This window comes from Haliaeetus leucocephalus, unplaced genomic scaffold (genome assembly GCF_000737465.1).
Source record: "Haliaeetus leucocephalus isolate CR32 unplaced genomic scaffold, Haliaeetus_leucocephalus-4.0 Scaffold556, whole genome shotgun sequence".
Taxonomy (NCBI): Eukaryota; Metazoa; Chordata; class Aves; order Accipitriformes; family Accipitridae; genus Haliaeetus; species Haliaeetus leucocephalus.
In genome coordinates this window covers 4,392,234-4,415,197 of record NW_010972992.1, presented here as the reverse complement: position 1 = coordinate 4,415,197, position 22,964 = coordinate 4,392,234, and the positions used below count along the sequence as shown (strand labels likewise).

The 22,964-nt window shown below is 38.2% G+C and overlaps 1 protein-coding gene across 2 annotated transcripts in view; it reads left to right on the top strand.

Annotated features, from left to right (window-relative positions):
- KIF1B (kinesin family member 1B) overlaps positions 1–22,964 on the top strand; it is an 89,500-nt gene that overhangs the window by 53,799 nt on the left and 12,737 nt on the right. The window contains exons 20-35 of one of the 2 annotated variants that reach the window (XM_010577335.1): positions 2,755–2,848; positions 3,627–3,775; positions 4,387–4,565; positions 5,558–5,695; positions 6,459–6,707; positions 12,104–12,222; positions 14,048–14,133; positions 14,280–14,409; positions 14,774–14,933; positions 15,542–15,632; positions 16,222–16,340; positions 17,333–17,388; positions 20,073–20,181; positions 20,820–20,886; positions 22,308–22,392; positions 22,655–22,760. In XM_010577335.1, the coding sequence (XP_010575637.1) occupies positions 2,755–2,848; positions 3,627–3,775; positions 4,387–4,565; positions 5,558–5,695; positions 6,459–6,707; positions 12,104–12,222; positions 14,048–14,133; positions 14,280–14,409; positions 14,774–14,933; positions 15,542–15,632; positions 16,222–16,340; positions 17,333–17,388; positions 20,073–20,181; positions 20,820–20,886; positions 22,308–22,392; positions 22,655–22,760 (1,937 nt within the window). The remainder of the gene's footprint in view (positions 1–2,754; positions 2,849–3,626; positions 3,776–4,386; positions 4,566–5,557; positions 5,696–6,458; positions 6,708–12,103; positions 12,223–14,047; positions 14,134–14,279; positions 14,410–14,773; positions 14,934–15,541; positions 15,633–16,221; positions 16,341–17,332; positions 17,389–20,072; positions 20,182–20,819; positions 20,887–22,307; positions 22,393–22,654; positions 22,761–22,964) is intronic. The other variant, XM_010577336.1, reaches the window with a different exon arrangement.

The window sequence follows — 22,964 nt, the reverse complement described above, 5'->3', positions numbered from 1 at the left end:
TTTTTTTTATTCACCCCCCCCCCCCCCCCCCGCCCTTTTCACAAAATCCACGATTATTGTGGCTTTAGATATTACCATGCCCCTGGGCAAAATAAACTTTGCAGTCCCTTTTTCCACATTCATGGAGCTAATGAATCAACCGGTTTGAAGCTGTACAACAATATGCATTGGGTTCCCGGGAGTCTGGGGCATGGACCTTCAGGGCAGCTTCTAGATGCAGGGGCTTTTTCTTTACTAGCAGTTGAGGCACCCTTACATTGGTACTAACAATTACGTGTGTATTATCACTAATCAGATCTGGAAACATTTACTTGGAGATCCCACCGATCTCTCAGTAGAGCATACCAACCCCTTTTACAGTGCAGTCAGTGCACCTTCTGTGTGAACCAACCTGAAATTCATCCTTCATCTGTTGCTCAGTGCCAATTATTTTTAAAGACTACCATAGTATCAAGTGCCAGGAGGCAATCTTCAGTCCTGTTTTTCTGCTTAGGGAAATGGTACCTGTTTCTCTTTTTCATTATGGGAAAACAAACTTCAATTCTTTTACTTAGTTTTAAAACTAATGTTTGTTAGTGTGGAGTCAATAAAAAGTGTCTCCTTATATTAAGCATTTATTTATCTAGGTATGTAAATGTACAGAAGATACACTTCCTCAGCTCACAAGTCTGAAAATAGAGAAGACAAGAAGCAGGTCTTTGTCTTTGAATGAATTTAATGTGCCTGGGTTTTTCATGCTGGAAGTAGAATTTTCCTAGTGGAATGCTCCTGATTTTTGACCATTCCCTCTGCAGCTTTTCAGTTTCTCCAAAAGAATCTGATCAAAGATTCTACTTAAACACTACTTCAAGAGCTTTTCATTTCTTCATTTCTACAATCTAGCCGCTCAAAATGACATCCTCAGATTATCTACTTCAGACTACAGGAAAATAAATTATTTTGCCCTTCCTTGCAAGTAAGAGAAGCTTGTTTCTGTCACTTCACATCTGACCTGTTTTATCTTGGTTTCAAATGTAATAGCATTATCTACATGGATGGGGGAAAAAAGATCAGAGAGAGTGCCTTTATGTTAATTTTTAAGAGTATGCTAGGTATTTCAGAACTGTAGATAAGTCTGAAACTCCTCATCAAGTCTAGGTTAGTTTTTTGGTGCATCATTACGAATTTCAGAAGGAGTATCAAAAAAAAGGATATATGTTTTGTCTGTAGTTCTTTTGCTGCTGGGCTAAGGTTTACTTACAGTGTAAGTATGTAGCTATCTTAGAGTGAATGGAGCAGACACACATGAAGAAGAAGGACCATTTTAGCCAAATAAAATTTCAGGAGGAAGTTAGAAAATTAAAATGCAGCCCTCATACAAAGACCATGTATCTTTAATAGTTCAGTTTTCTCTCCCTAAAGGTCAAGGGTATTGAATTCATTGTACTGAAAATCCTGCAATTTCTTAAGAGTACAGCTACTGTTTTTTAAAGCTACCTCCAGGAAATATTACTTACAAACTTAAACCAATGTACTTCAGGTTTATCTCCTTTCCAAATACCGTTTAAAGGTCTTTCTGACTGAACTTGTGTTAAATTTCATGCAATCACATTGTGGCAGTGTTAAGTACTACGCTTGCTGTACAAAACCAAACTAATGTAGCTGTTTAGGTGAGATGCTTAAATAGGATGAGAGGAAAGTGTAAAGCTTGCTTTCTATAGCTGTTAGACTTAAGAATGTATTACTGCAAACAGTGCATTGGAGAAGAATTTTAGGTTTGGGAACTGTGGAAGAGAGAAGGTTGGAATACAAGACGAGTGGCCTGAAGAATTCTCCTTAAGAACTCTGTAACACTCTTAGTGAATTGATGTTGCAACTCTTGTATAAAAATCCTGAGAAGCCAGTTTACTTTGTGTAATATATGCCAAAGGATTATCTTCAAAAAATAAAATATAATAGTGAAGTAGGCTCTGAGACAAGGAGCACAGTGACTGTGACTGTTCTAAATATCTTGAATTTGTATTTGTTTTACCAGCAAATAATAAAAGGGTTTTTAGGTCTTAGTAGCATTTATTTCAAGCCATGATTATCCTGAACAGGAAGAAAATGGTCTTACACCAGAAGGTATTGTTGAAGTGCTCCTTGTGGGTAAACCTCTCTGCACAGACTTCTCTGCCCACTTGTCAAGGTGGTGGGGTTTTTTTCATCTTCTGATATATGAAATACACGTGAAAAAGTGATACATCCCAAGAGGAAAATCTAATTAAAAATAAAATATGTTTGGGTTTTTTTCTAAAATCTGAAATGAATTTTTTTGTATCAAAAGGCAAATCAGTGGTGCTGTTAATCCTTCCCTTTGAGCAAATGAAGCTGAATCCTCCCCTTTTAAACTTATTGCTGTACTTTTCTCTATTTCTTCCTCTTTCCTACCTCCCTGAAAGCAGCAAGCAGGTTCCCCAAAAATCCCCTTTTTTCAGTTTTTAGCAAAAAAAAAAACCTAAACCTTTCCCTCTTACAGATACTACGAGCATGTATATCTGATGATTTTAGAAGACAACACTACTGTCTTAGTTGTATTGGCCTCTGTCTTCTCTCTTTTCAAAGACAGATTGTACTAAAACAATAGATGTTGGTATGTGACCTGCTAGCATTAATGGAAATGTCTTTATGTATTTGTTCTCTGTGTCTGTCATTCCATCTGAGGTGTTAGTCTCTCTTAACTGTTCTCCTTGCTTTTGTCTGTCCTCCTACACGGTATCTTCTCTCTCCCCACAGGACTATGAGAGTAAGCTGCAGGCCTTACAGAAGCAGGTAGAGACACGATCCTTGGCAGCTGAAACAACAGAGGAGGAAGAAGAAGAGGAAGAAGGTGAGTTTGAAGCTAAAAGTAATTTGGATATAGCCAAGCCTAAAGGGACAGTTGCTATAATATCTCTAGTAACAGATAGAAAACTCGCTTTGGAAAGCTGTGCAACACTTCATAACTTCTTGATCTGTAGTCTTCACAGCATAAATGGATAAATTCCTATTCATAGAACAAATTCCACATGGACAGTAGATATACGTACCCAAATTAAATTGATGCACAAACTAGGTTAGTTGAACTATAAGCTTTGATTTGGTGGTCTTGAATTTGAAGGAATCTATCTCTTCTTGGCACTAAAAAAAGTTCAGGTGTCTCAAACCAAAATAATACTGTTGCCTTTGTTTCCCTATTTTGATGCTGAAATTTCTTTTTTCTCCTTGACAGGAATTCTTGTAATTCATGCTGTGACATGTCTATATAATTCTATTTCTGGACAGTAGATGGGGTTTGTTAGTCCCATAATACTTCCTTTCATTCCACTGTTTCAGTATTTGGCTTTAATAGTTGTTAATTAATTTAAAATCACAGGAGTAGAATTTATTTTGTCTGTTCCAACTCTCCTTACTTGATGATTATATCTCCATTACTAGTGGTGAGGAAGTTTGAATCCAGTTTTTCCTCACTGAGTAATAAAAATGCAGGTTTTTGTTTTTTGTTCTTCTCTTTCAGAAAAGGTGTTGAGAACTTGATGATGCAGTCAGCAGTAGTATTAGGTACTGTGTGTGATGCTTTAGAGTAGAAGCCACAGTGTTTTATTTCTCTGTTTCTTTGCTCTTCCTAGTGCCCTGGACACGACATGAGTATGAACTCGCACAGTGGGCTTTCAGGAAGTGGAAATTTCATCAGTTTACTTCACTGAGGGACCAACTCTGGGGAAATGCAGTATATCTGAAAGAAGCCAATGCAATCAGTGTAGAGTTAAAGAAAAAGGTAGGGACATGCGGAGTAGTTTTTTGAATTTTCTGACTCGTTAGTTTTGACTGTATAATCCTGCTTCAAATGTTTGGAGTTACTTGTAGTCTTTAAAGTTATATGTATCTTGCTTATTAGTTTAGGATTTAGAAGGGTTCAGAAAATCGTGAGTCTCTGATTCAGACTTCTGGCTGAATGAACATCCCATACAAATCTGGTTGATGCATTCTCCTCTTCTTCATTTCCCTTAACGCTGTTCCTGTCAGTATCATAAACACATGTACATGGACAACTCCCCAGGGCCGTGTCTTTTCCTTTTTGCTTTTAACTTCGTGTGGTCATTCATGGTTCCAAGAGAAGTGGATGCTGCAGGATGTGCTAGGTTTATAGTTTTCCAGACCTCTGCTAGCTGTGACAATAAAGGCACGATACATGTACTCAGCTGAAAAATATGTTTTATGCCAAATTGAGACAAAAAAAAAAAAAAAAGTGACATAAGAAAACTTGAATCTGTTCAGACATGAAAGTTAAACTGGCTTTATACGTTGCCTTAGGTTAGGTCTCTGTCCCCTTTGTGATGCTGATAGATGATTTCTCAGAACTAAAGTAATTTTTCTTTTTCCATTCAGGTGCAGTTTCAATTTGTCCTTCTGACAGACACCCTCTACTCACCACTGCCACCAGAGCTTTTGCCCACTGAGTTGGAGAAGACCCGGGACAATAGGCCTTTCCCCCGTACAGTGGTAGCTGTGGAAGTCCAGGATCTGAAGAATGGAGCAACACATTACTGGTCCTTGGAAAAACTTAAGTATGTAAATGTTACCAGAGAACAAATTTCTTTATATCCAAGGAGGTTCACTGAAAAATTTCACCCCTTGGCATTCATTCTCTGCTGTACTATTTTTTTCACTGTGTCCTCCTAAATGCCAACTTTCCAGACAGTGTGGTATGTTTTAAATACAAGCTTTCTAGATTCTTTGAACAAGTACATTTGTTCTCCAGCATCTTACCTCGCCTCCACATTAAATTTTTGTAACTTGAGGTTAGATTTTATTTTTTAAATCTAGTAAGGCTCATCACAGCTCATCTCTGCGTTAATTTTTTTTCCACGTTCCTTTCACTGCAAAAGTTTCCTTCCACCTGCTTTTATATAAGCTAGTAGTATAGGGCATAATTTATAATAAAAAGCTTAAATAAAGAAGATTCTATTTCTATGGAAGCTACACAAATTCTGACTATAATTTGAATTATTTTCATCATATTCTTGCAAATAGGCAAAAGACATGTGTCTTTTCCCCATTTTCTAAATACTGACTCAGGAACTTTTTTTCCACTAATAACTTCCAGACGAAGGATCTTGCAGTGTGAAGCACTTGTTTCCTGCAGTTAAATAAATAAATAAATAAATAAATAAAAGTCTGTAACGGAATCAGTTTGCTTTTAAAACAAAATGCCAAAGTTTCTGGAGTGGAATGCAAAAAACCTGCCTAAATTACTCAGCAACATTGTCTGATGCAAAAAAGGAAGAATGGTTGCAAGTTTGAATGAAATCCAAGTTTTACGTAAGCTTCTGCAGTGACCTTGCCTTGTGCTTAGTGGGCTTAACCTACAAAATTTTTCTCAGAATCCCTAACATGTCAGAGAATTAGTACAGTACCAAACTCAGTGGTACAAACTCCTCTGTTCTTCTTCCTTTCCTATGTGTAATTTGGTATAGGTGAAGTCGGTGTACCCCACTTTGTGTTCTCTGCTTTTTTTATTCACTCTCTTAATTTTTTAATCCTGCTTTCTTCTATGCAGGCAGAGGTTGGACCTGATGCGTGAGATGTATGACAGAGCTGGGGAAATGGCATCGAATACACAGGATGAAAGTGAAAGCACAATGACAGGCAGTGACCCCTTTTATGATCGCTTTCATTGGTTCAAGCTTGTTGGAAGGTATGTGACGATAATCTCAGCTGCTGGTACGCTGGTAACTGTTGTCAATTCTGGATGAACTTTGACTTTGAATGTGGTTGTAAACTGTATGGCCACCAGTGTTAGTTGTGTGTGTTGTTTTTCAGGGATTTCTGATAGACTTAAAATATAGTGAAGAGTAGAAAATGTTCTTTAGAATGTTGCCGGTTCTGGTGTAATCTTGTAGAACCTGATTTGACTGAACCCTTAGTAAGTTACAAGTTTATTTAAAAAAAAAAATGTAGCTAGCTAATTCTGTATAAAGTGGCTGGAGCAGAGCTGTGAGAATATGAAGAACACTGGAAACTGAGGGGAAAAGTGGCCCAGGGCCTTACTTACATATGGTTCAAATAGTTTGGTCATACCCTATGGAAATACCTAATATCTGATGGGATTCTTTAATCTTTCCTGATGTTGGCCGCACCTTTACAATATTTTTATTTACAAAAATGCTACATGTTGGAAATAAGAATGGTAGCTCTGCTAAATGGATGCGCTTTCAATATCTGTATGTTCGTCCATGTTTATATTCATTTTTCATTTGCTTTCTGCTCAGTTCAAGGATGCTCTTTTTCCTGACTTTATTAGCAATCCCTTCCCTTACGTTTCATTGCAGTCCAGATGGTTTGAAGCCTTTGTTTGTTGTTCAGGTGGTCTCTGTGCTGATGGCAACAGACGGCTGTTAAATGAAGCATTCTTCTTTCCCCTCACTCTGTTAATTGGTATTCCGTTAACTGATATCTAGCTCCCCTATATTCCATGGCTGCGTGAATGAGCGCCTTGCTGATCGCACGCCCTCCCCCACTTTCTCCACGGCTGACTCCGACATCACTGAACTGGCTGATGAACAGCAGGATGAGATGGAGGACTTTGATGATGAGGCCTTTGTGGATGATACTGGCTCCGACGTTGGAACTGAGGAGGGATCAGACCTCTTCAATGATGGGCGCGACCCGTTTTACGACCGATCCCCTTGGTTCATTTTAGTGGGAAGGTTGGTGAGGTTACTGTGAGAATGGCCAAAAGGGACCAGCTCTTGCTGTAGACTGCAATGGCTTTGCCTTGTGCTGCATAGAGTATCTGTCAAGACAGCCAAAATATCTATATACATAAATTGGAATCGCCAGAGAATGAGTGTAGTTTAACATTAAGTTTTAAATTCCCATGTCAGAGGCCATGAAGACCTAAATAATAATTGAGAAAATAACCCTTAGATGCAACAACATGAGTAAATCTATTTCTAGGTAACTTGTCACAACATAGACTGAATGTGGTTTTGCTTATGTACAGTATTTAAACGTTATTTATGGAATGCTCTATTTAGCCATTGCAAGATTGCTGAGATAGTATTGCAATATGTAATTTTCTCCTGTAGAAGAGTCTCGGAGTACGGTGAAAAGTCTTTAAGTCCACTCCAATAAATCCATTTTTTGAAAACTCATTTAACGTCCTCTGTGTCTGAAGAGAAAAGATGCCACGAGGAGAATGAAGAATGGTCCTTTCTGGATGAGGAAGAGAGTATTCTTTGAGATGATTTGGCTTCTCAGATTATGCATGACTCTTGGTAGCAAGTTTTATGTAGTGAAAGGTCATCATCATTAAAATTCACTGGCTGGTGGTGTTTATCAGCGCTTTCCCCATGCCCCATGCTCGAATTCCTGAAACAAGTTTGCTTAATGTATTTTAGAGTATTACCTGTTTTGCCAATCTAGATATGATTAAGGCATTATTAGACTTCAGTCTGTGGTGTAGAACCTAAGGACAGCAAGTTTCGTTAAAAAAAATGTAGCACTTTGCACTGTTTCTTCAAAGATAGTCTTGCTCAAACGTGTTACTCATGACAAGAAATGGATTTTATTTAGTGACTTTGCTCCCCTCTCTTCTTCTCCCACTCACCCAATTATGCTTTTTTGCTCATTTGATCACTCTGTAAGCCAATCTACTTGTTAAAACAGTAAGGGAGGTGGTTACCAGAGGTGTTGTACAAAAGATGGGGTAAGACTTCATGGCTGGGAGAAGGGAGGAACAAAGGAGAAGGGACCAGAGCTTGGTTTTATCCTTTTCTGTGACGGCAAGCAGGGAAGACTTCATGGTCAGGAAGACGGGATCATTTTGCAGTTTCCTCAAATGCAGGAAACTTGATTGCATTATTTGTGAAAATGAGGGACTGAGTTTGTCAGTCTTTTATCAAGCTTTTAGATCAGTTTAGCTGTATTGTCTAACCTCATTCTTTGTCTTTAGTGGATCTATTTACAAGCTGTGATTAAAACTTGGAACTTCCTTGATCTAGTCTTTGAAATGAAAATTACAGTTATTTACAGATGCAAGAAATTGCATTAATCCTCTTTGATCTCTCTGAATTTGTGCCCTTACGTGCAATGTCTGATAATGTGTTTTATAAAATTTAATTCTTTCAGGCTAATCTGATCCGCAAGAGTCAGTTTGGGAAAGCCATCCTAACTGACTTGGAAGTGGTTGTCAGCTAGTTAAAGCGTATGTGTGCTGTCTGCAATGGCTAGGGCTGCTTTCTTGTAACAGTGCTGGCATACTCGGCGTATTCTCCTGTTGTGCGTGTTCTTTCAGAGCAGGACCTTCAGTGCTTGGGAAAAAGTTGAGCTATTCATCTTCATTTCACAAACTCTTCAGGAAGCACAACACAAGCTGAGCAAATACAGTGTATAATGAAAGCAGCCGTGCTTCCTGGCAATTACACAGCTTGCTTCCCGTTTCCTTGTATTAAAAAGAATACTGAGCTCTGTCTCTATAGGCAGACATATGAAGCTGCAGCAGTTAAGGGTACTAGCCTGAACCATGTAAGCTGCATATATTAAGGAACTCTACTTGGGTTGTAAATTGTATTGAGGAATGAAACAGTGTGTATTACCTCTGAGTAGACAGCTGAATGACTTTTTCCCAGTTGTTGGCTTCTATTCTGTTCTGTTTCTATTCCTGTTCTGTTCTTCTATTGTGCTGATTCTGTCAGCAGAAAGCTGTTAGACTGTTTAGCACCACTGAATAGAAACTATTTTGATTCCTCAGTGTCTTCCAGCATGAGAATTCTACTTTTGAGCAGTGTGACTTACAAGCATCACAGGGTATGTCCGTCTACATAGATATTGTCTTGAGCATAAGGTAGTGTTCAATTTATAACAAAATGAAAATTCCTTAGCACTTTTAACTGTGTGCTGTTTTGTATGTTGTGGAATGTGTAGGACAAAAATAAAATAATATTTAATATTTTTGGGGGGCGCTCATGAGCAATAGTGAGTCCAATCATGAAGGAGAGGAGGAGGAGGAGAAATTGATCATGTAGTTATGCAACTCCTTGGGCATCACAGGTTGTTTTTTTTCTCTCTGTGCTGTGACTGTCTTTTATTTGTACTGTAACTATTAAAGAAAAGGAAAAAAAGAGCTGGTCCCTTTTAGCCATCTCTTCTGGCATGCTGGGCTGTCTTTAAGGCTGATTCTATTTAATGGTGTGACATATCAAGCATTTGCTGTTTTTAAGGGAGGTGGGAGAGGACTATGGGATATTTTATTTAAATCTTGAATTGGTGTGTTTGTTTAAAAAATATCCGTCGTCATTCTGAGTTCTGTTGGTTTTGTTTTGATTTTTTATAAAAAATTGTGTTTGTTAAATTTCATTTCTAGTTTTGTTGTGAGTATGCCATTTTACCTCACCAATCTTTCTGCTAATACAGCTCCCCCTCTTTCAGTCTGCTGGGCTAAGGTGTGGGGGGACACTTGCATACAGGATGTTTGGGGAGTGGGAGTCTTCCCAGATGTGGGAAGAGGAGGAGGATAACCTTAACATTTCATCCACTCCTAACTTGGTACTGTCTTGTGATGAAGCAGATGGAATGGCACTGGAAGGCAGTATTGCTGCATAAACCAGCTCTTTTCTCTGTACAGCAAATGTGCTATTGCTCTCCATTCTACAGAAGAGATCCAGCATTTTCTTCACCAAACAGGAAGCTTAAAACTTTTTGCATTGTGTGCTTTTTCTTTCTCTAAGTTAAAATGATTGCAATGAGCTAGGGGACTGGATGGAAGGCAGTTAAGGAAGATGAGAAATATTTTTTTCTTTGGGGTGGTCATTTTACTGAGGTGACAAAATTGTAGTTGCTAATAAAGCTGAATGCTTTGGCTGTCATATGTTGAACAGCAGCTTCAGAACTTTAGCTGTGCAAATAAAAATGTATTTTTGTTTTTCATGCAGTTAATGCTTTCACTTGCCACTAGTTTGGCTTTGAAGTAGGAAGGCTTCTGTAATGACTGCCTCTTTTAGTTAGTGAAACTGTCTCTTACTGTATACATATCAATGTAAGGCTATTTAGATTCCTTTCTGTTGGGGAAAAATGTCTGTTCTCCCTAGCCTGAAATGCAGTTTTCAGACTGTGTGTGTTTTTCGTGTTGAGCATATAACTATGTACCTTCCTGAACTCCATCCTTGGTCCAGTCCAAGTGAACAATTCCAGTTTGTTAGCATGAGGAACTGTTTTCTTGTATGGTGGGATGCTGCTTTCTCAAATGAGCACCACCTGAAATTTCAAAGCTAAAAATGAAAATGTTTTCTTAGAGAAAAAAAAAAAATTAAACTTCTCATTTTGTTACTTTAAATTTAGTCTCTTCTCCCTTCCCCTGCTTTATCAGTGCTTACCTCACTTTGGAGCAGACTGAAAAGGAGTTAGATCCTAATCTTAGTCAAGTGTTATGTTGCAGTTGGTTTTTTTTGTTGTTGTATGGTTTTCTTCATATTTCATTTTGCTACATTTATAGCCTTATTAATCATTCTCTTCTCTATTGCATTTTGTCACCACTTTGGTTTTTAGTAGTATTTTTTTTTTTCTCTCTGTTTCACAACTGACACCTGTTTGACTACCTTGTCATTTCATTCATTCTGGGAACGGGCATGTGAACCCAAGGAGAAACACTTACCTTTTCTAACTTTGGTCCTTAGCTATGTGTCAGAAGGAATTGAGTTCGGATCAGTCTTGCTGTGTTCACGGAACAAATTCTACAGCTGATGTCTCCAGACAGAGGCAGTGAAGATCTTTATTTCTCTCTCAGTCCTCTTTTGTCATGCAGGACTTTCCCTATGAATATTAAACAATAACAGTTACAAATTTGAGAAATTAATTATGCTTAATAATGAGGACTAATAAAAGGGACTGCAAGAAGGAACTCCAGTTAAACAAATGACTGGTGTTTAGCATAATTTAAGATGCATAAATTCATAAAAATTACATACATAATTGGTTAGTCACTTTAATGACTGGTAAAACCATTGGTTAAACTTCTATGTATCTCAGTACTCTCCTGAACTCTGAAACAGCTCAATAAATAAAGCCTTCCATTTTTTCCCCTTGTTGAGAGCCATTCTTTACCTGACTTGTTAGGCTTCTCAACATTTAAAGTTTTTTAACTCTTGCGATTCATTGCAAAAATGTAAAATAATAATGTTAGTCTAACTTTAATTAGAAATCTGTACAATAAAACTTATTAACTTACTGTTCCAAAATAGACCCTACTTGTATGTAACTTTAAAAGTTAGCGTATAGCAGGATCATCCAGTACTGGGCCTAAATGCTGCTTTTCCTACTGTAAACTGTAATTTCTAAATGATTGCTCTAGAGTACTGTTGTGGTGTTTTGTTGTTTGTTTTTTGGTCTCTCTCTTTTTTTTTTTTTTTTTTTTTTTTTTTAAAAAATAAATATAATACTCCTAAAGATATTTACTGTGAAGACTACGAGTCTTCCACTATCTGTATACTCACTCAGTGAATCTTCCAAGAAACCTAAGAGATGACTTATGGTTTATTGGGGATTTCTGATTACTCTGTATACCATGCTATCAAATGAATAGAGAAGAGAGAAAACATTCAGTCAATCTGTTTTGAAGAGTGTTCTTATACGTTCAGTAAAATATCTGAGGCTGTGTGAACACAGTAGATCAACTCCCTTTTAATTTATCACTTCAAACTACACTCATGGGGTGGAAGACTCAAACAAGTCTTTGTACTCAGTAGCTCCTTAGTAGACTTCTACCATCTTGCTAACAGCTCCATTTACAACTGTAGTGCATCTAAAATTATGTTCTATAAAGCCATCATCTTAAATTGTCTCCTTCATATGTTTTGTAACTCACTAATATAAGCCCTGTGTCTCTAGTATACTCTGATTTAGATAATTTTGTGGCTTCGTTTAGCTTTGACACTGCTGCAGAACCCTGTGTGGCCAATACGGATACATGACCACAGTGCAGGTCTAATAGATGGAGTAAAGTAGACTCTGGAGATTTGAATGTCCCATTAGCCAACCAAATACTGCAGTCTGGTTTTGCAGATGATTGCCTAATGCTGTTTGTGTTTTCTTTCCTTCCTATTACCAGAGCATTTGTATACCTGAGCAATCTACTGTACCCGGTGCCGCTTATTCACAGAGTAGCTGTTGTTAGTGAGAAAGGAGAAGTACGAGGATTTCTGCGAGTAGCAGTGCAAGCTATAGCAGGTGAGATACTCTTGAGAGCTTTACCTTGCAACTCTTTGGTACACTATGAATAGCTGCAGCTTTAAAAAACAGGCAAACAAATCAAACCATTCTCTCTTACATTCAAACCTGAATAATTTTAGTGTTGCAAAGAACACTTGTTCTTTATTATTAACTTGCTTTTGAAATTCTTTAATTAGCGTGAATCATATGGACCAAGTGTGAATAAATCTTGAAATAATGATACTGACCAGAAGCTTTTAAGATGATGGTGTTGACCAGTGAAGTTTATACCTGGCAACTAAAGCAACACTGCTTTTTAAGAGTGAAAGGGCTAACTAGTGTCAGGAGACTTTTTAACTAAAAGCAAAGGTTTTCTTTCTGGCACCTGGTATAAACAGTGGACAAAGGTACATGCAAGTTGGATAGTTGTGGTGACTTGCAGAAAAGTTAAATGTACCAAGTGTTTGCTCCTTCCAAACTATCCTTTTAAATGCACAGAAATGTGCTCCTCCATAGTCTGACTGAATAGCATGTGAAGCACTTCCTGAACTGACAGTTTTCAGTGTAGTATAAACAGAAATCAGCAGCAGTTTTCCATTTCATTGCCTCACTAAAATGTGTTGAGACCTAGAAGCTGCTTTAACATACTGTTTAATCACCAAGCATTATCAACTTTTCAGAAGAGAAGGGTAGACATATGGGGATGGTGACTGCTTCAGCCAGTTTTCAACTGCCATTGTATGCGTGCCAGAGCTTAACTGCAGTCCGGTAGTCGGCTGCTAATATTCTATACTTTAACAGTATGAGGTGAGCTAGTTGAGTTTTACTGTTGGTAGTCAGCCATGTCTTATCTATTCTGGTGAGAGCACAGATACTTCCCATAGTTGTCCTTTCTAGCAGTGGCTAACTGCCAACATTTCTGTATTGTTTAGGTAGGGTAACGCTGGAAGTTTCACTCTCCATGGGAACATACAATGAAATCTCAGACTCTGAAGATGTCTAAGAATCACTCTGGCAGGGACTAAAACAGCAAATGAAATAAAATCTGGTTTAATGTGTACAAAATCTCATTTCTAGTTTGTTTTGGTCTCCTTAGCATTGACCAAATATTTCCAAATAAATATTCTATTTATCCATCCAAATAAATAGAATACAGCATGGCTAATAGAAATTGAACTGGGGACATCCCCTGAAAAAGAGCCATGGCATTATTTGGTCCCAAAGCGAAGCTTCAGAACACATTCTGAGTCTTGGGATTTCTCCTGCAAGAATGCATTTACTGTGGAAAAAATAGCTGGTGTTTAACCAGGCCTCATTGTTGTCAGTCTCTGCGAAGAGGAGGAGGTTAAATGGGCAGATTGTGTGGACAGAACTGCCGTTTAAATTTACAGCGTGTACTTGTGAAGCTTTGCTAGTGTTACTGCTTAGTTTATGGCTACAGAATTTTAGATGGCAGTTTAAATCAACGTAAGTATACGTTCCCACGTGGGTCGTTGTATTATAGGATGTTAATTTACCTCGGGTATAATAATCAGAAGTAAAAAAATAATCAAAATTAGTACTAAAATTGTTTTGCATTCAAAATCCTCTGAAGTTAAGTATATTAATGTTGAAAATTCATAGCCTGTCTTATTATTTTCCCACACTTGAGTTCGTGACGGATAGATTTCTGCTATGACTTCTTCCAGCACTTACTCTAATCTGTTATTGGTTGACTGGAACCAGGCCTCTTCTGCTTTATGGACTGGTTTCCATTGTAATCAGAATTGCCATTTAGATAACTCTGAGGGTTTTCCCCTCTCCTCCCCGCCTTTTTTTTTTTTTTCTTTTTCTTTTTTTTTAGCTGATGAAGAAGCCCCAGATTATGGATCTGGTATTCGACAGTCTGGCACTGCTAAAATTTCATTCGACAATGAATATTTTGATAAGGTAAGAAGTCTTAAAATTGAGTTAGGTTTCTTTGAGTGCAGTAGTTAGTGCTTCTAAATAAAGACTAAGTATTGCGGGGGAAGAAGGGGGCGGCAAAACCAGAAACTGCAGGAGTCTGTTACATGCTACTTCATTTAATTTTTCAGAGTGATTTTTCTTCAGTTGCGATGACTCGCTCTGGACTGTCATTGGAAGAATTAAGAATTGTGGAAGGGCAAGGACAGAATTCGGAGGTTACCACTCCTCCAGAGGAGATAAACAGAATGAATGAGCTAGGTAAGCAAGAAATATGTAGTAGTTTTGGAGAACTTAAGGGAAATCTGGGACACTTTCAGTCAGTGATAGAAAAGGGTTCTGAGTGTCCTTCAAGAATATGATAGGTAGGGAGAAGTGTAACTGGTGGGTTGCATATGATAGATGCTGGAGTTATTCATTTGAAGAACTGTGCAGAAAAACTGTTCCCAGGTATTTGGATCTCTTGATTATCAGCGAATAATTGAGGCTCAAAAGAAAAACAAAAAAGTGTGATGGGACTAAACTGTTGCTTGAAGGAATATTTTAAGAAAAGAAAGGAGAACAAAAAAAAAAAAAAAAAGGAAAAAAGTGATTTCATGTAGGATGTTTATGTCTCCTCCCTAAGACTTGAAGTCAGCCACTTTGGATGGAAAGATGACTATGGAAGGATTCACTGAGGAAATTGGTGATCACTTGAAACTGGGTAGTGTGTTTACCTTCCGTGTGACAGTGCTACAGGCCAGCGGCATCCTTCCTGAATATGCAGATATTTTCTGCCAGTTCAAGTAAGAACGTGTCCTTATTTACATTAAGCAATTAATGGTTTGACAGAGAGTGTGAAAATAGTGCGCAATGGAGGGTCTGACTGAGAGCTTTTCAAATCGGTGGCAGTGTAGTATAGAGAAGAAAAACACCTTGTCAGTTACTGGAATTCCTGTTACGAGCAGTACCTGCTTTGTGTTAGCGTGGTGTTAAGGAATAAAGTTTTGCAGAAAGGAATTAAGAATTGGAGTGGACTCTTAAGTTACTAGTTAGAGATATCTTAAGGTTTTGCTTGATAATGGCTTTTAGTGTGAAAAATTTGATATTAGATCCTACATATGCTCAATTGGAATGAAAGCTATATGACCCTTGAGTAAATCAGTAGCTCTGAAGTGAAAGTGTTCTTTGGCTTAGTTTCTTAAGAAAGAGAACGAAAAATGGGAGTAATAAAGACACAAAACAAGTACGTGAATTGTGGTCCCAAAGTCTAGGGTATTCCTAGCTTTTCAACTCCCTGTAAAGTTCTAGCAGAATAAATTTATGGTTTCCTTTCAGTGTTGGGTTCATGGCACAGCAATCTTCACTAAACTGTTCTGTGGTGGGGTGGGGGTTTTTTTTGGTTTTTTTAAAGCTTTTTACATCGGCATGATGAAGCTTTCTCAACAGAACCTCTCAAAAACAACGGTCGAGGGACTCCCCTTGGGTTTTATCATGTTCAGAATGTAAGTAAAACTTCAGATGAATACTAAGTGCCTGTTTTGGCACTGGGAGTTGTGTGTATCCTTCTGGTTAAACTCGTGAGGGGTGTATGGAAAGGGGGGCAAGGGGAATTATTAAGAATAGACAGTAGGAGGAGTGATCAGGTGAATGATGTAATCCCCAATGGAGAAGAAAACACAGAATGATTCTCTGTGGCAGATTTAACTCTTCTGTTTCACCTCTACTTCCTACCTATGAATTCTCTGTTTCCTTTCCAGGATGTTCAGTGAAAGCAGTCTAGAATTCAGGAAGTAAAATACACGTGAATAGCACTGCTCATGATCTCAGATGAACTGAATACATCTATTTTTATGAGCTGTGTAATCCTTTGGTTACATGTAGCCTCCTCTTCTCCTACTTAAAATGCCTGATGTTGAGGCTTTCATTTTCTCCTTTATCAGAGAGTAGAATTAATGCCTAAACCAAAAAGGATTACAGTTGCTTTTACTGCAAGTGGTGCTAAACTGTATGAAAAATACAGACTCCTAAAATTCACACTTGTAACATTTCTTATTTGTATGTCTCATTTTCTTTCCTTACTTTGCCTAATAGATTGCTGTGGAAGTGACAGAATCATTTGTGGAGTACATCAAAACAAAGCCCATTGTGTTTGAAGTCTTTGGACATTATCAGCAGCATCCTCTCCATCTGCAAGGACAGGATCTCAACAGGTATTGCTCACTATTCTGGCATAAAGGCTGTTTATGATCATGCTCTGGTTAGCTCCGCAGTTCAGGCAGTACTTTTTCATGCTCCTGAAATTATATAGCCACACCCTCACAAGTAGGATTCCTGACTGAGGTAAGAGTGTTGGCAGAGGCCTATTTACCCAATGTAGTATGTTTTGTTAGCGAGCGGTGGAATCGTTCTGCCATCTCAAACATGGAAGGCTGTCTGCCAATACAGCTGCATCCACCCTACAAACACTGTGGTGGTAGAATATTGTACTCAGAACTTCAGTGGTGATCTCAGTGAGTTCTGGGTAAACCTTAGCAGTGCTCCAAGATGCAGCGTTCCCTCAGGGCAACTGGCCTGATGCGTGAAGGCAGGATGACAAAAGAACAGAGATGAGATTAGGGGGAAAACAAAAGGCTCTCAACCTTTTGATAAACTAGTGCCAAAGTTGCTAAGCATTTGAATTTTTGGTATTAGGGACAGGACCCCTAGCTGTTGTCGTCTTCATAGCTTAAGGGAAGAGGCTATTGTCTGGATTGCTTGGCCTGGTTAGCCCTCCTACTGAAGGCAGCAGCTGCGAAGAGGAAGCACGTGCTGGTTTTAAGAGGAAATGCCAGCTGAGGCTTGTTCCTTTTCCTTAAGTTATTTTGGGAAATGCCTGTTACCTACTTTTAAATATTCAGTGCAGAATGGGGGTAGAGCAGTTGGAAATGCTAAATATTTTTTTTTATTATTTTTTTTCTACTGACAGCTAGGAATAATTAAGTTAGAATAGAGGAAGGACATAGGTTAGTCTGAGAAGTGTGCTGAGTCCACTTGTTTTGCTGACAGGTGATATTTACCTGTCTTCATAGGATTGTGAGGATATTTTTACGGATAAAAATGGGTGGAAGAACTGTACTGGGTGTGTGTGTATACATAGATGCGTGTGTGTATTTTTATGTTTAGCTGTCTCTATATATTGATAACTCTTTTCATTTCTCTATAGTCCTCCACAGCCTTCCCGAAGATTCTTTCCTCCCCCTATGCCACTCTCAAAGCCAGGTGAGAACCGTTCTCTAGTTCTGTACATTACATGTCTGCTACTGAAAATGAAGGTTGTAGTGTTTTTCCTAAGCTATTCAGGACACCAAGAAATGTAATGGAGTGAATGTTGGCATTGGATCTATCTTGCTGGCTGTCTTCCTTTTTATGTGTTCTTTTCCACCTTCTCTTGGAGGAAGTGCTTCTTGGTTCATTAAAGTGTAGAATGTCATTCCTGAGGTGTTGACAATATTCTATGAGATCTGGCTATGGCTCTTTATGTGCTTACTGAGCACTTGACTGGAATTTGCTTATTCGTTAACCGCTTCATCTTTTTGCTCTCTAACATTCTTGTTTAGTGAGTCAGTCTTGTTGAAATGATCCTTGGTTTTCTTTGCTTAATTGTAATAATGCATGCTGAACTCTTCTGTGGTTTTTTTTCCATTTCACCTTTTAATTTCGTCCTTCTCCAGCTTTCTCTCACCTGCATATTTCTACCATCCTTTTTTTGGTGTGTTCCGTTCCCTTTGCAGACCATGAAAGAAAAATTGAGTTGATTAGGTATCTTATGTCTGGCTATGTAAACGTGCATGTGCTGAACACGCTATCCGAGCATGCCAACGTGCTTGCATCCTCTGCTGTGGCTGCTTTCCAGGATGGAGCTGACCAGCTGCCACCTTTTCTCTTTCTGCCTGTTCCCAGTTGTCAAAGTGAGCGGGCTCCTAAACGAGATGGTTAGTAGCCAAACTTGATCTATGGTAGATGTAGAAGTAGTTCCAAAACGTGCTTCAAAGTTCCTTTTTTCTTATCTTTATCATGTAGTATTTTTGGGACTAGAAACTGCCATGGGTGTGGTCATGGAAGGATGATGCAGTGCCTAAGTTTAGGGCTATTCTAGGGAGAACCATATAGAAAGTCTATAAACTCCAGTGTGCTAGTTATCACAGATTTTTCTGTGTCACTGGATCTGTTCTCTGAAACTTCCTGGCCCTGCGATTTTTTTTTTTTTTTTTTTTTTTTTTGTGTGTTCTGCACATAGTCTTATGATATTGGGATGAGAGAAGCTGCATATGAAAAAACAGCTAGCTGTAGAGGAAACAGTCTGCTGTGTTCTATATAGGTTTCCTAGTTGCTCATATTTTTTTGCCCCTAAGTGCTGTTCCTCACTTACATTTTCATTCTGTTTTATTTAAAAAAAAAAAAAACTACACGCTGGTTATTAATTGTGCCAGAGCAAGTCCATGAGAAGTTCTGGAACTGGCTTTCATGTATAGTTAAATGTGTCTTTCCGTTGTTTTTCTCTGCTGGTGCTTTTGAGTTTCTCTGCTTAGCAATACATTTGAGTGACTTGTGTGTTTGATATTCCTCTTGCTATCAACAGCATTGAGTCCAGCTGTAATGAGTTCATGTGCAGCTACATGGTATGATGGTTATAAGAGAGTGACTATCCTGAGTAATGAATAGGAAGAGTAAATGATGACACTGAAGCTTGCTGCCTAACATGATGGAGTTGTAGTGCTGTAAATAACTGACTCTTGTAAAATCTGTCCCTCTGAGGTAGCTGCTGTTTTACCCAGAGAAGAAACAGAATTCACATTTTTTGTTTTTTGTTTGTTTTTTTTTCAAAAGAGACTACACAGGCACACCTTTTCTTAACTGGGAACTGTTATGCCCTTCCATTGCATGGGAAATTAAGTCGTGGTGGAAGCTGAATGATAAACAGAAGTGTGAAGATATGAGAACCTAAAGAACACTTGAGCAAGGGAAGAATGGGGCTTGAGAGGCGAGAAGGGAGAATAATTATTTGGCTTAATAAATGCAATGAGTTTAGTATGTGAAAGGACTGAAAATGGCAAATCAATTGCAGAGTTACAAAAATACCTGTCAATACACAGGAACTAAGCTTTAAAAATGTTCCCATTTACAAAAATTAAATGAGCGAACAGATGACAGAAGTCATGTAATGATAGCTAAAAAGGTGTGATGTAAGTACGTGTGAAGGAATATCAGCTTATTTCTAGAATTTCAGTTATCGCATTTTTTTTAACATGCTTTATCCCTACATTTGTATGAAAGGAATTAGAGAAGATCTGGCCAGTACTAATCACTAATACCCAAACATAAGGAGCCCAGAAGCATACTTTGGCAGGATTATGGCTCTGGAATTGTTCAGCCTTTTTACATACACATTATCTTATTTAAACCGGTACAGGAGAGTAGCAATTTGTAACATGAAGAAGTGAAGACCGAAGTTTTAAGTTTTTGATTTTTTAATTTATTTTTCTTGTGTGGGCAAGGGCAAATGTGCTTTATGGGTGAGTAATGTTGCAGATGAACAGACCTAAGCAATTCTAAATCACAAACTGTTAAGCCATAAAGTAACTGATGCACATTTGAGGAAACTCGTTTTCTGTGGATCTAGAGAGACTGTGTATTTTTACAAGCTTTTTGAATACATTTTTGTTTCATTATTTAACTTTTTTTAATCTAGTAACATAGATTTAAAAAACAACACTTTGAGGAATAATGATTGCTGTAAGCAACATCATTTTCATGGAAAAAGTCGTGGGCTGCATATGAACAGAGAATGCATAGGATCACTGAAATTACATGTTTCTGTGAGCCCTAGGGTAAGCTTTACTTGTTCAGTCTTTGTAAACCATTCTTTTTCTTTTTCTTCTTTCTTTTTTTTTCTTTCTTTTAAGTGCCAGCTACAAAGCTAAATACTATGAGCAAACCGAGCTTGGGCCAGAGTGTGAGCAAGTATGACCTCCTTGTGTGGTTTGAGATCAGCGAATTGGAGCCAACAGGGGAGTAAGTCCAGTATTAATCTTTTATGTTTTAAGAACAGTGGTTTACAGGAGTTTGATCTTGTACCCTTTGTTCTGTTCAGACCAGGTCGATGTTTAGCAATCATTCTTGGGCGGTGGCCTGGCTGGTTTGTAGTGATTGGGTGTAAATTCTGCTGGCATTCGTTGTCGCCATTGGAAAGGACTGAAGAGATAGAATGACGTTCTTTCACATTCAAAGTAATCTTTCCACTCTGAAAGTCCATGCGCACCAGCTGGACAGGTGCTGGGAAAACTTATCCTATGTAGGCCATGAGTTTAGATTCTTTGGTTCACTAGAGACTTCATGCTCCAGGACTCATCTAGCAGGCCCTATTTTATGTTCATCTCTGCTACAGAGAAGGTTTTCCTCTGACAGGTCTTCAGGTATTATATTGAGAAGCGAGTTCCACAGAGTTTTCCAGAAGTACTGGAAGTATAGGATACGATACTTGATATTTCACTGATACTGTGGTGCAATAAAGAGTCCAGTCTGAGAGTCAGTAGAAACACTCTTATTTCTTCAGATATTCTATAGAGAGGTAACTGTTGGCAGCAGAATACAGAGTAAAGTTGCTGTGCTTGTATGTCTTTCCTGCCTGTTGATTTAACTGTCTCACACAGGTATATTCCTGCTATTGTGGACCACACTGGAGGCCTGCCCTGTCAGGGGACGTTCCTGCTTCACCAGGTACTAATGAAGACTGTAGAACAGCAAGTTTCATCTCAGGGGCGTTAGAATGCTAATGACTGGATTTTGCATCTTTCATGTCTTTTGCTTTCCCACACAACTGGCTAATGATAGCTGTAGGGTCAGTAATCTTTCAGTCTGTACTTAGTCTGTTAGCTTTGGGCTATGAGGAGAATATGTTTGGCCCCTAGTATATTGCCGTTTCCTTTGCTTATCACTGTGTGTCCCACTCATGAAAGATGAAAGCCTTTTAAAAAGCAGGAACCTTTGGGACCGGATTTGTGCCTTCAGTGTTCTCCAACTTCTCTACCAAGGACACAGAAGGATCCTGTGGACTCAACTTTTCATTGGTTATTTCTCACTGCATGTGCTATGAGACAGATCTACAAAATGACCATGTCTCAGTGCATTTTAAATGCCTGTAATAATCCTTAATAATAATTTGTCTTTAGCTAGATTCTAAAGATAATCCTAGTTAAATATTGTTTATAGGTTTATGTTGTGTTTTTTCTACTCTCAAATTCTCAGTTCCCTTTCACAGAGTTTACCTGTGACTTGCATTTCGTCCCTTTCTTAAAATGGTAGGAACAGTTCTTACAGCTTAGGAATAATGGTCATATTCCAAGAATTTCCTTAAAAATAGTTAATAAAAATGTTACTCAGTTCTGGGTTTACTTGTGTCCTCATCAGTTACTTTCAGTTCAAACCAGAGTAATTCTAGTCTCTGTAATTCCATTGCCAAATCCACGATATAGGCAAACATCTTTCAACTTCTTTTCAAACAGTTACACACAAAGCACCTTCTCCCTGGATGGTTGTCTTCTACATTTGGAAGAGTGGAATCTGTTGCAACCAACACCTGGCGAATTTTTCTTTTTCAGATGTGGTGTTTATTTCTATTCTACAATTTCACCTTCTTCCCAGCTATTACAAGATTTTATTTTATTTTGACTTGTAACAGATACGTGTGACAAAGGAGGAGAATAGCTGCATGAGTAGTTGCTATTTTCTAGTAACTTCTGGTATATACACTTTTTGTTTTGGTATACACGCTTTAATATAACATAGAAGTATATAAGCACACATTACCCAAGTATATGCTTGGTTTTGTGTTCAATCTGATATATCCCAGGGACCCTACATATCTTCTTTGAGACCGTAGCAACAATTTCAGTACTATTTTAGGTTAAAAAACCTCTGCCTTTGTGGAGTGAGAGGTGTAATTTCTGTTACATATGCGAATGTAATGTTCCTCTTAAGTTAATTTTAGGGCCCTGAAACACATAGGTGCTTTGTCACAGTTACAGACTAATTTAAATGATCTTATTTGCTTCATTTTTGCAGTATAAGTGCAAAATAGATGATGTTAGTGTGTCTGTTGGGGAATACTTCACCAATGTTTTGTTTTTGAACTCTACCAGGGAATCCAGCGTAGAATCACAGTCACCATCATCCATGAGAAGGGCAGTGAGTTGCACTGGAAAGATGTGCGAGAGCTAGTTGTTGGTGAGTATATTCTTTTGCATGTTGCTATGTAAGGAAGAAAAAGTACTAATGGTAATGTCTCTTTGTATCAGATTCCGTCATCTTTATGGGTATTGGCTGTGAGAGGAGAATTTTGAAAAAGATCCAGAGGAAAAACTTAAGTTTTGCAACTTCCACTTACAGCTGCTTGTTAATCACATAGTCTGAAATGATATTTGGGAAAACAAATTCTTTCTGTGTTTCAGGCTTAGTTTTAATTTATTCTCCCTCCTACCCTTTTCAGGGCGTATAAGAAATAAAGCAGAGGTAGATGAAGCTGCTGTGGATGCTATTCTGTCTTTGAATATTATCTCTGCAAAATACCTGAAGTCCTCTCACAGCTCCAATAGGTAAGTGAATAAAGTGAGCACTCTAGCAGGAATCTAAAATTTCTTTGATTTCTGAGGTATCGGTAGGATGTTTGGAAAGCTGGGAATGTTGCTAATTATTAAATGTAGAATTCCATAGGCACAGGGCATACGGATAGAGAATGAACGTTCCCATAAATTCTTGCTAAAGCTGAAGTCCACTTGTCTGCATGGAGGTTTTCTTGA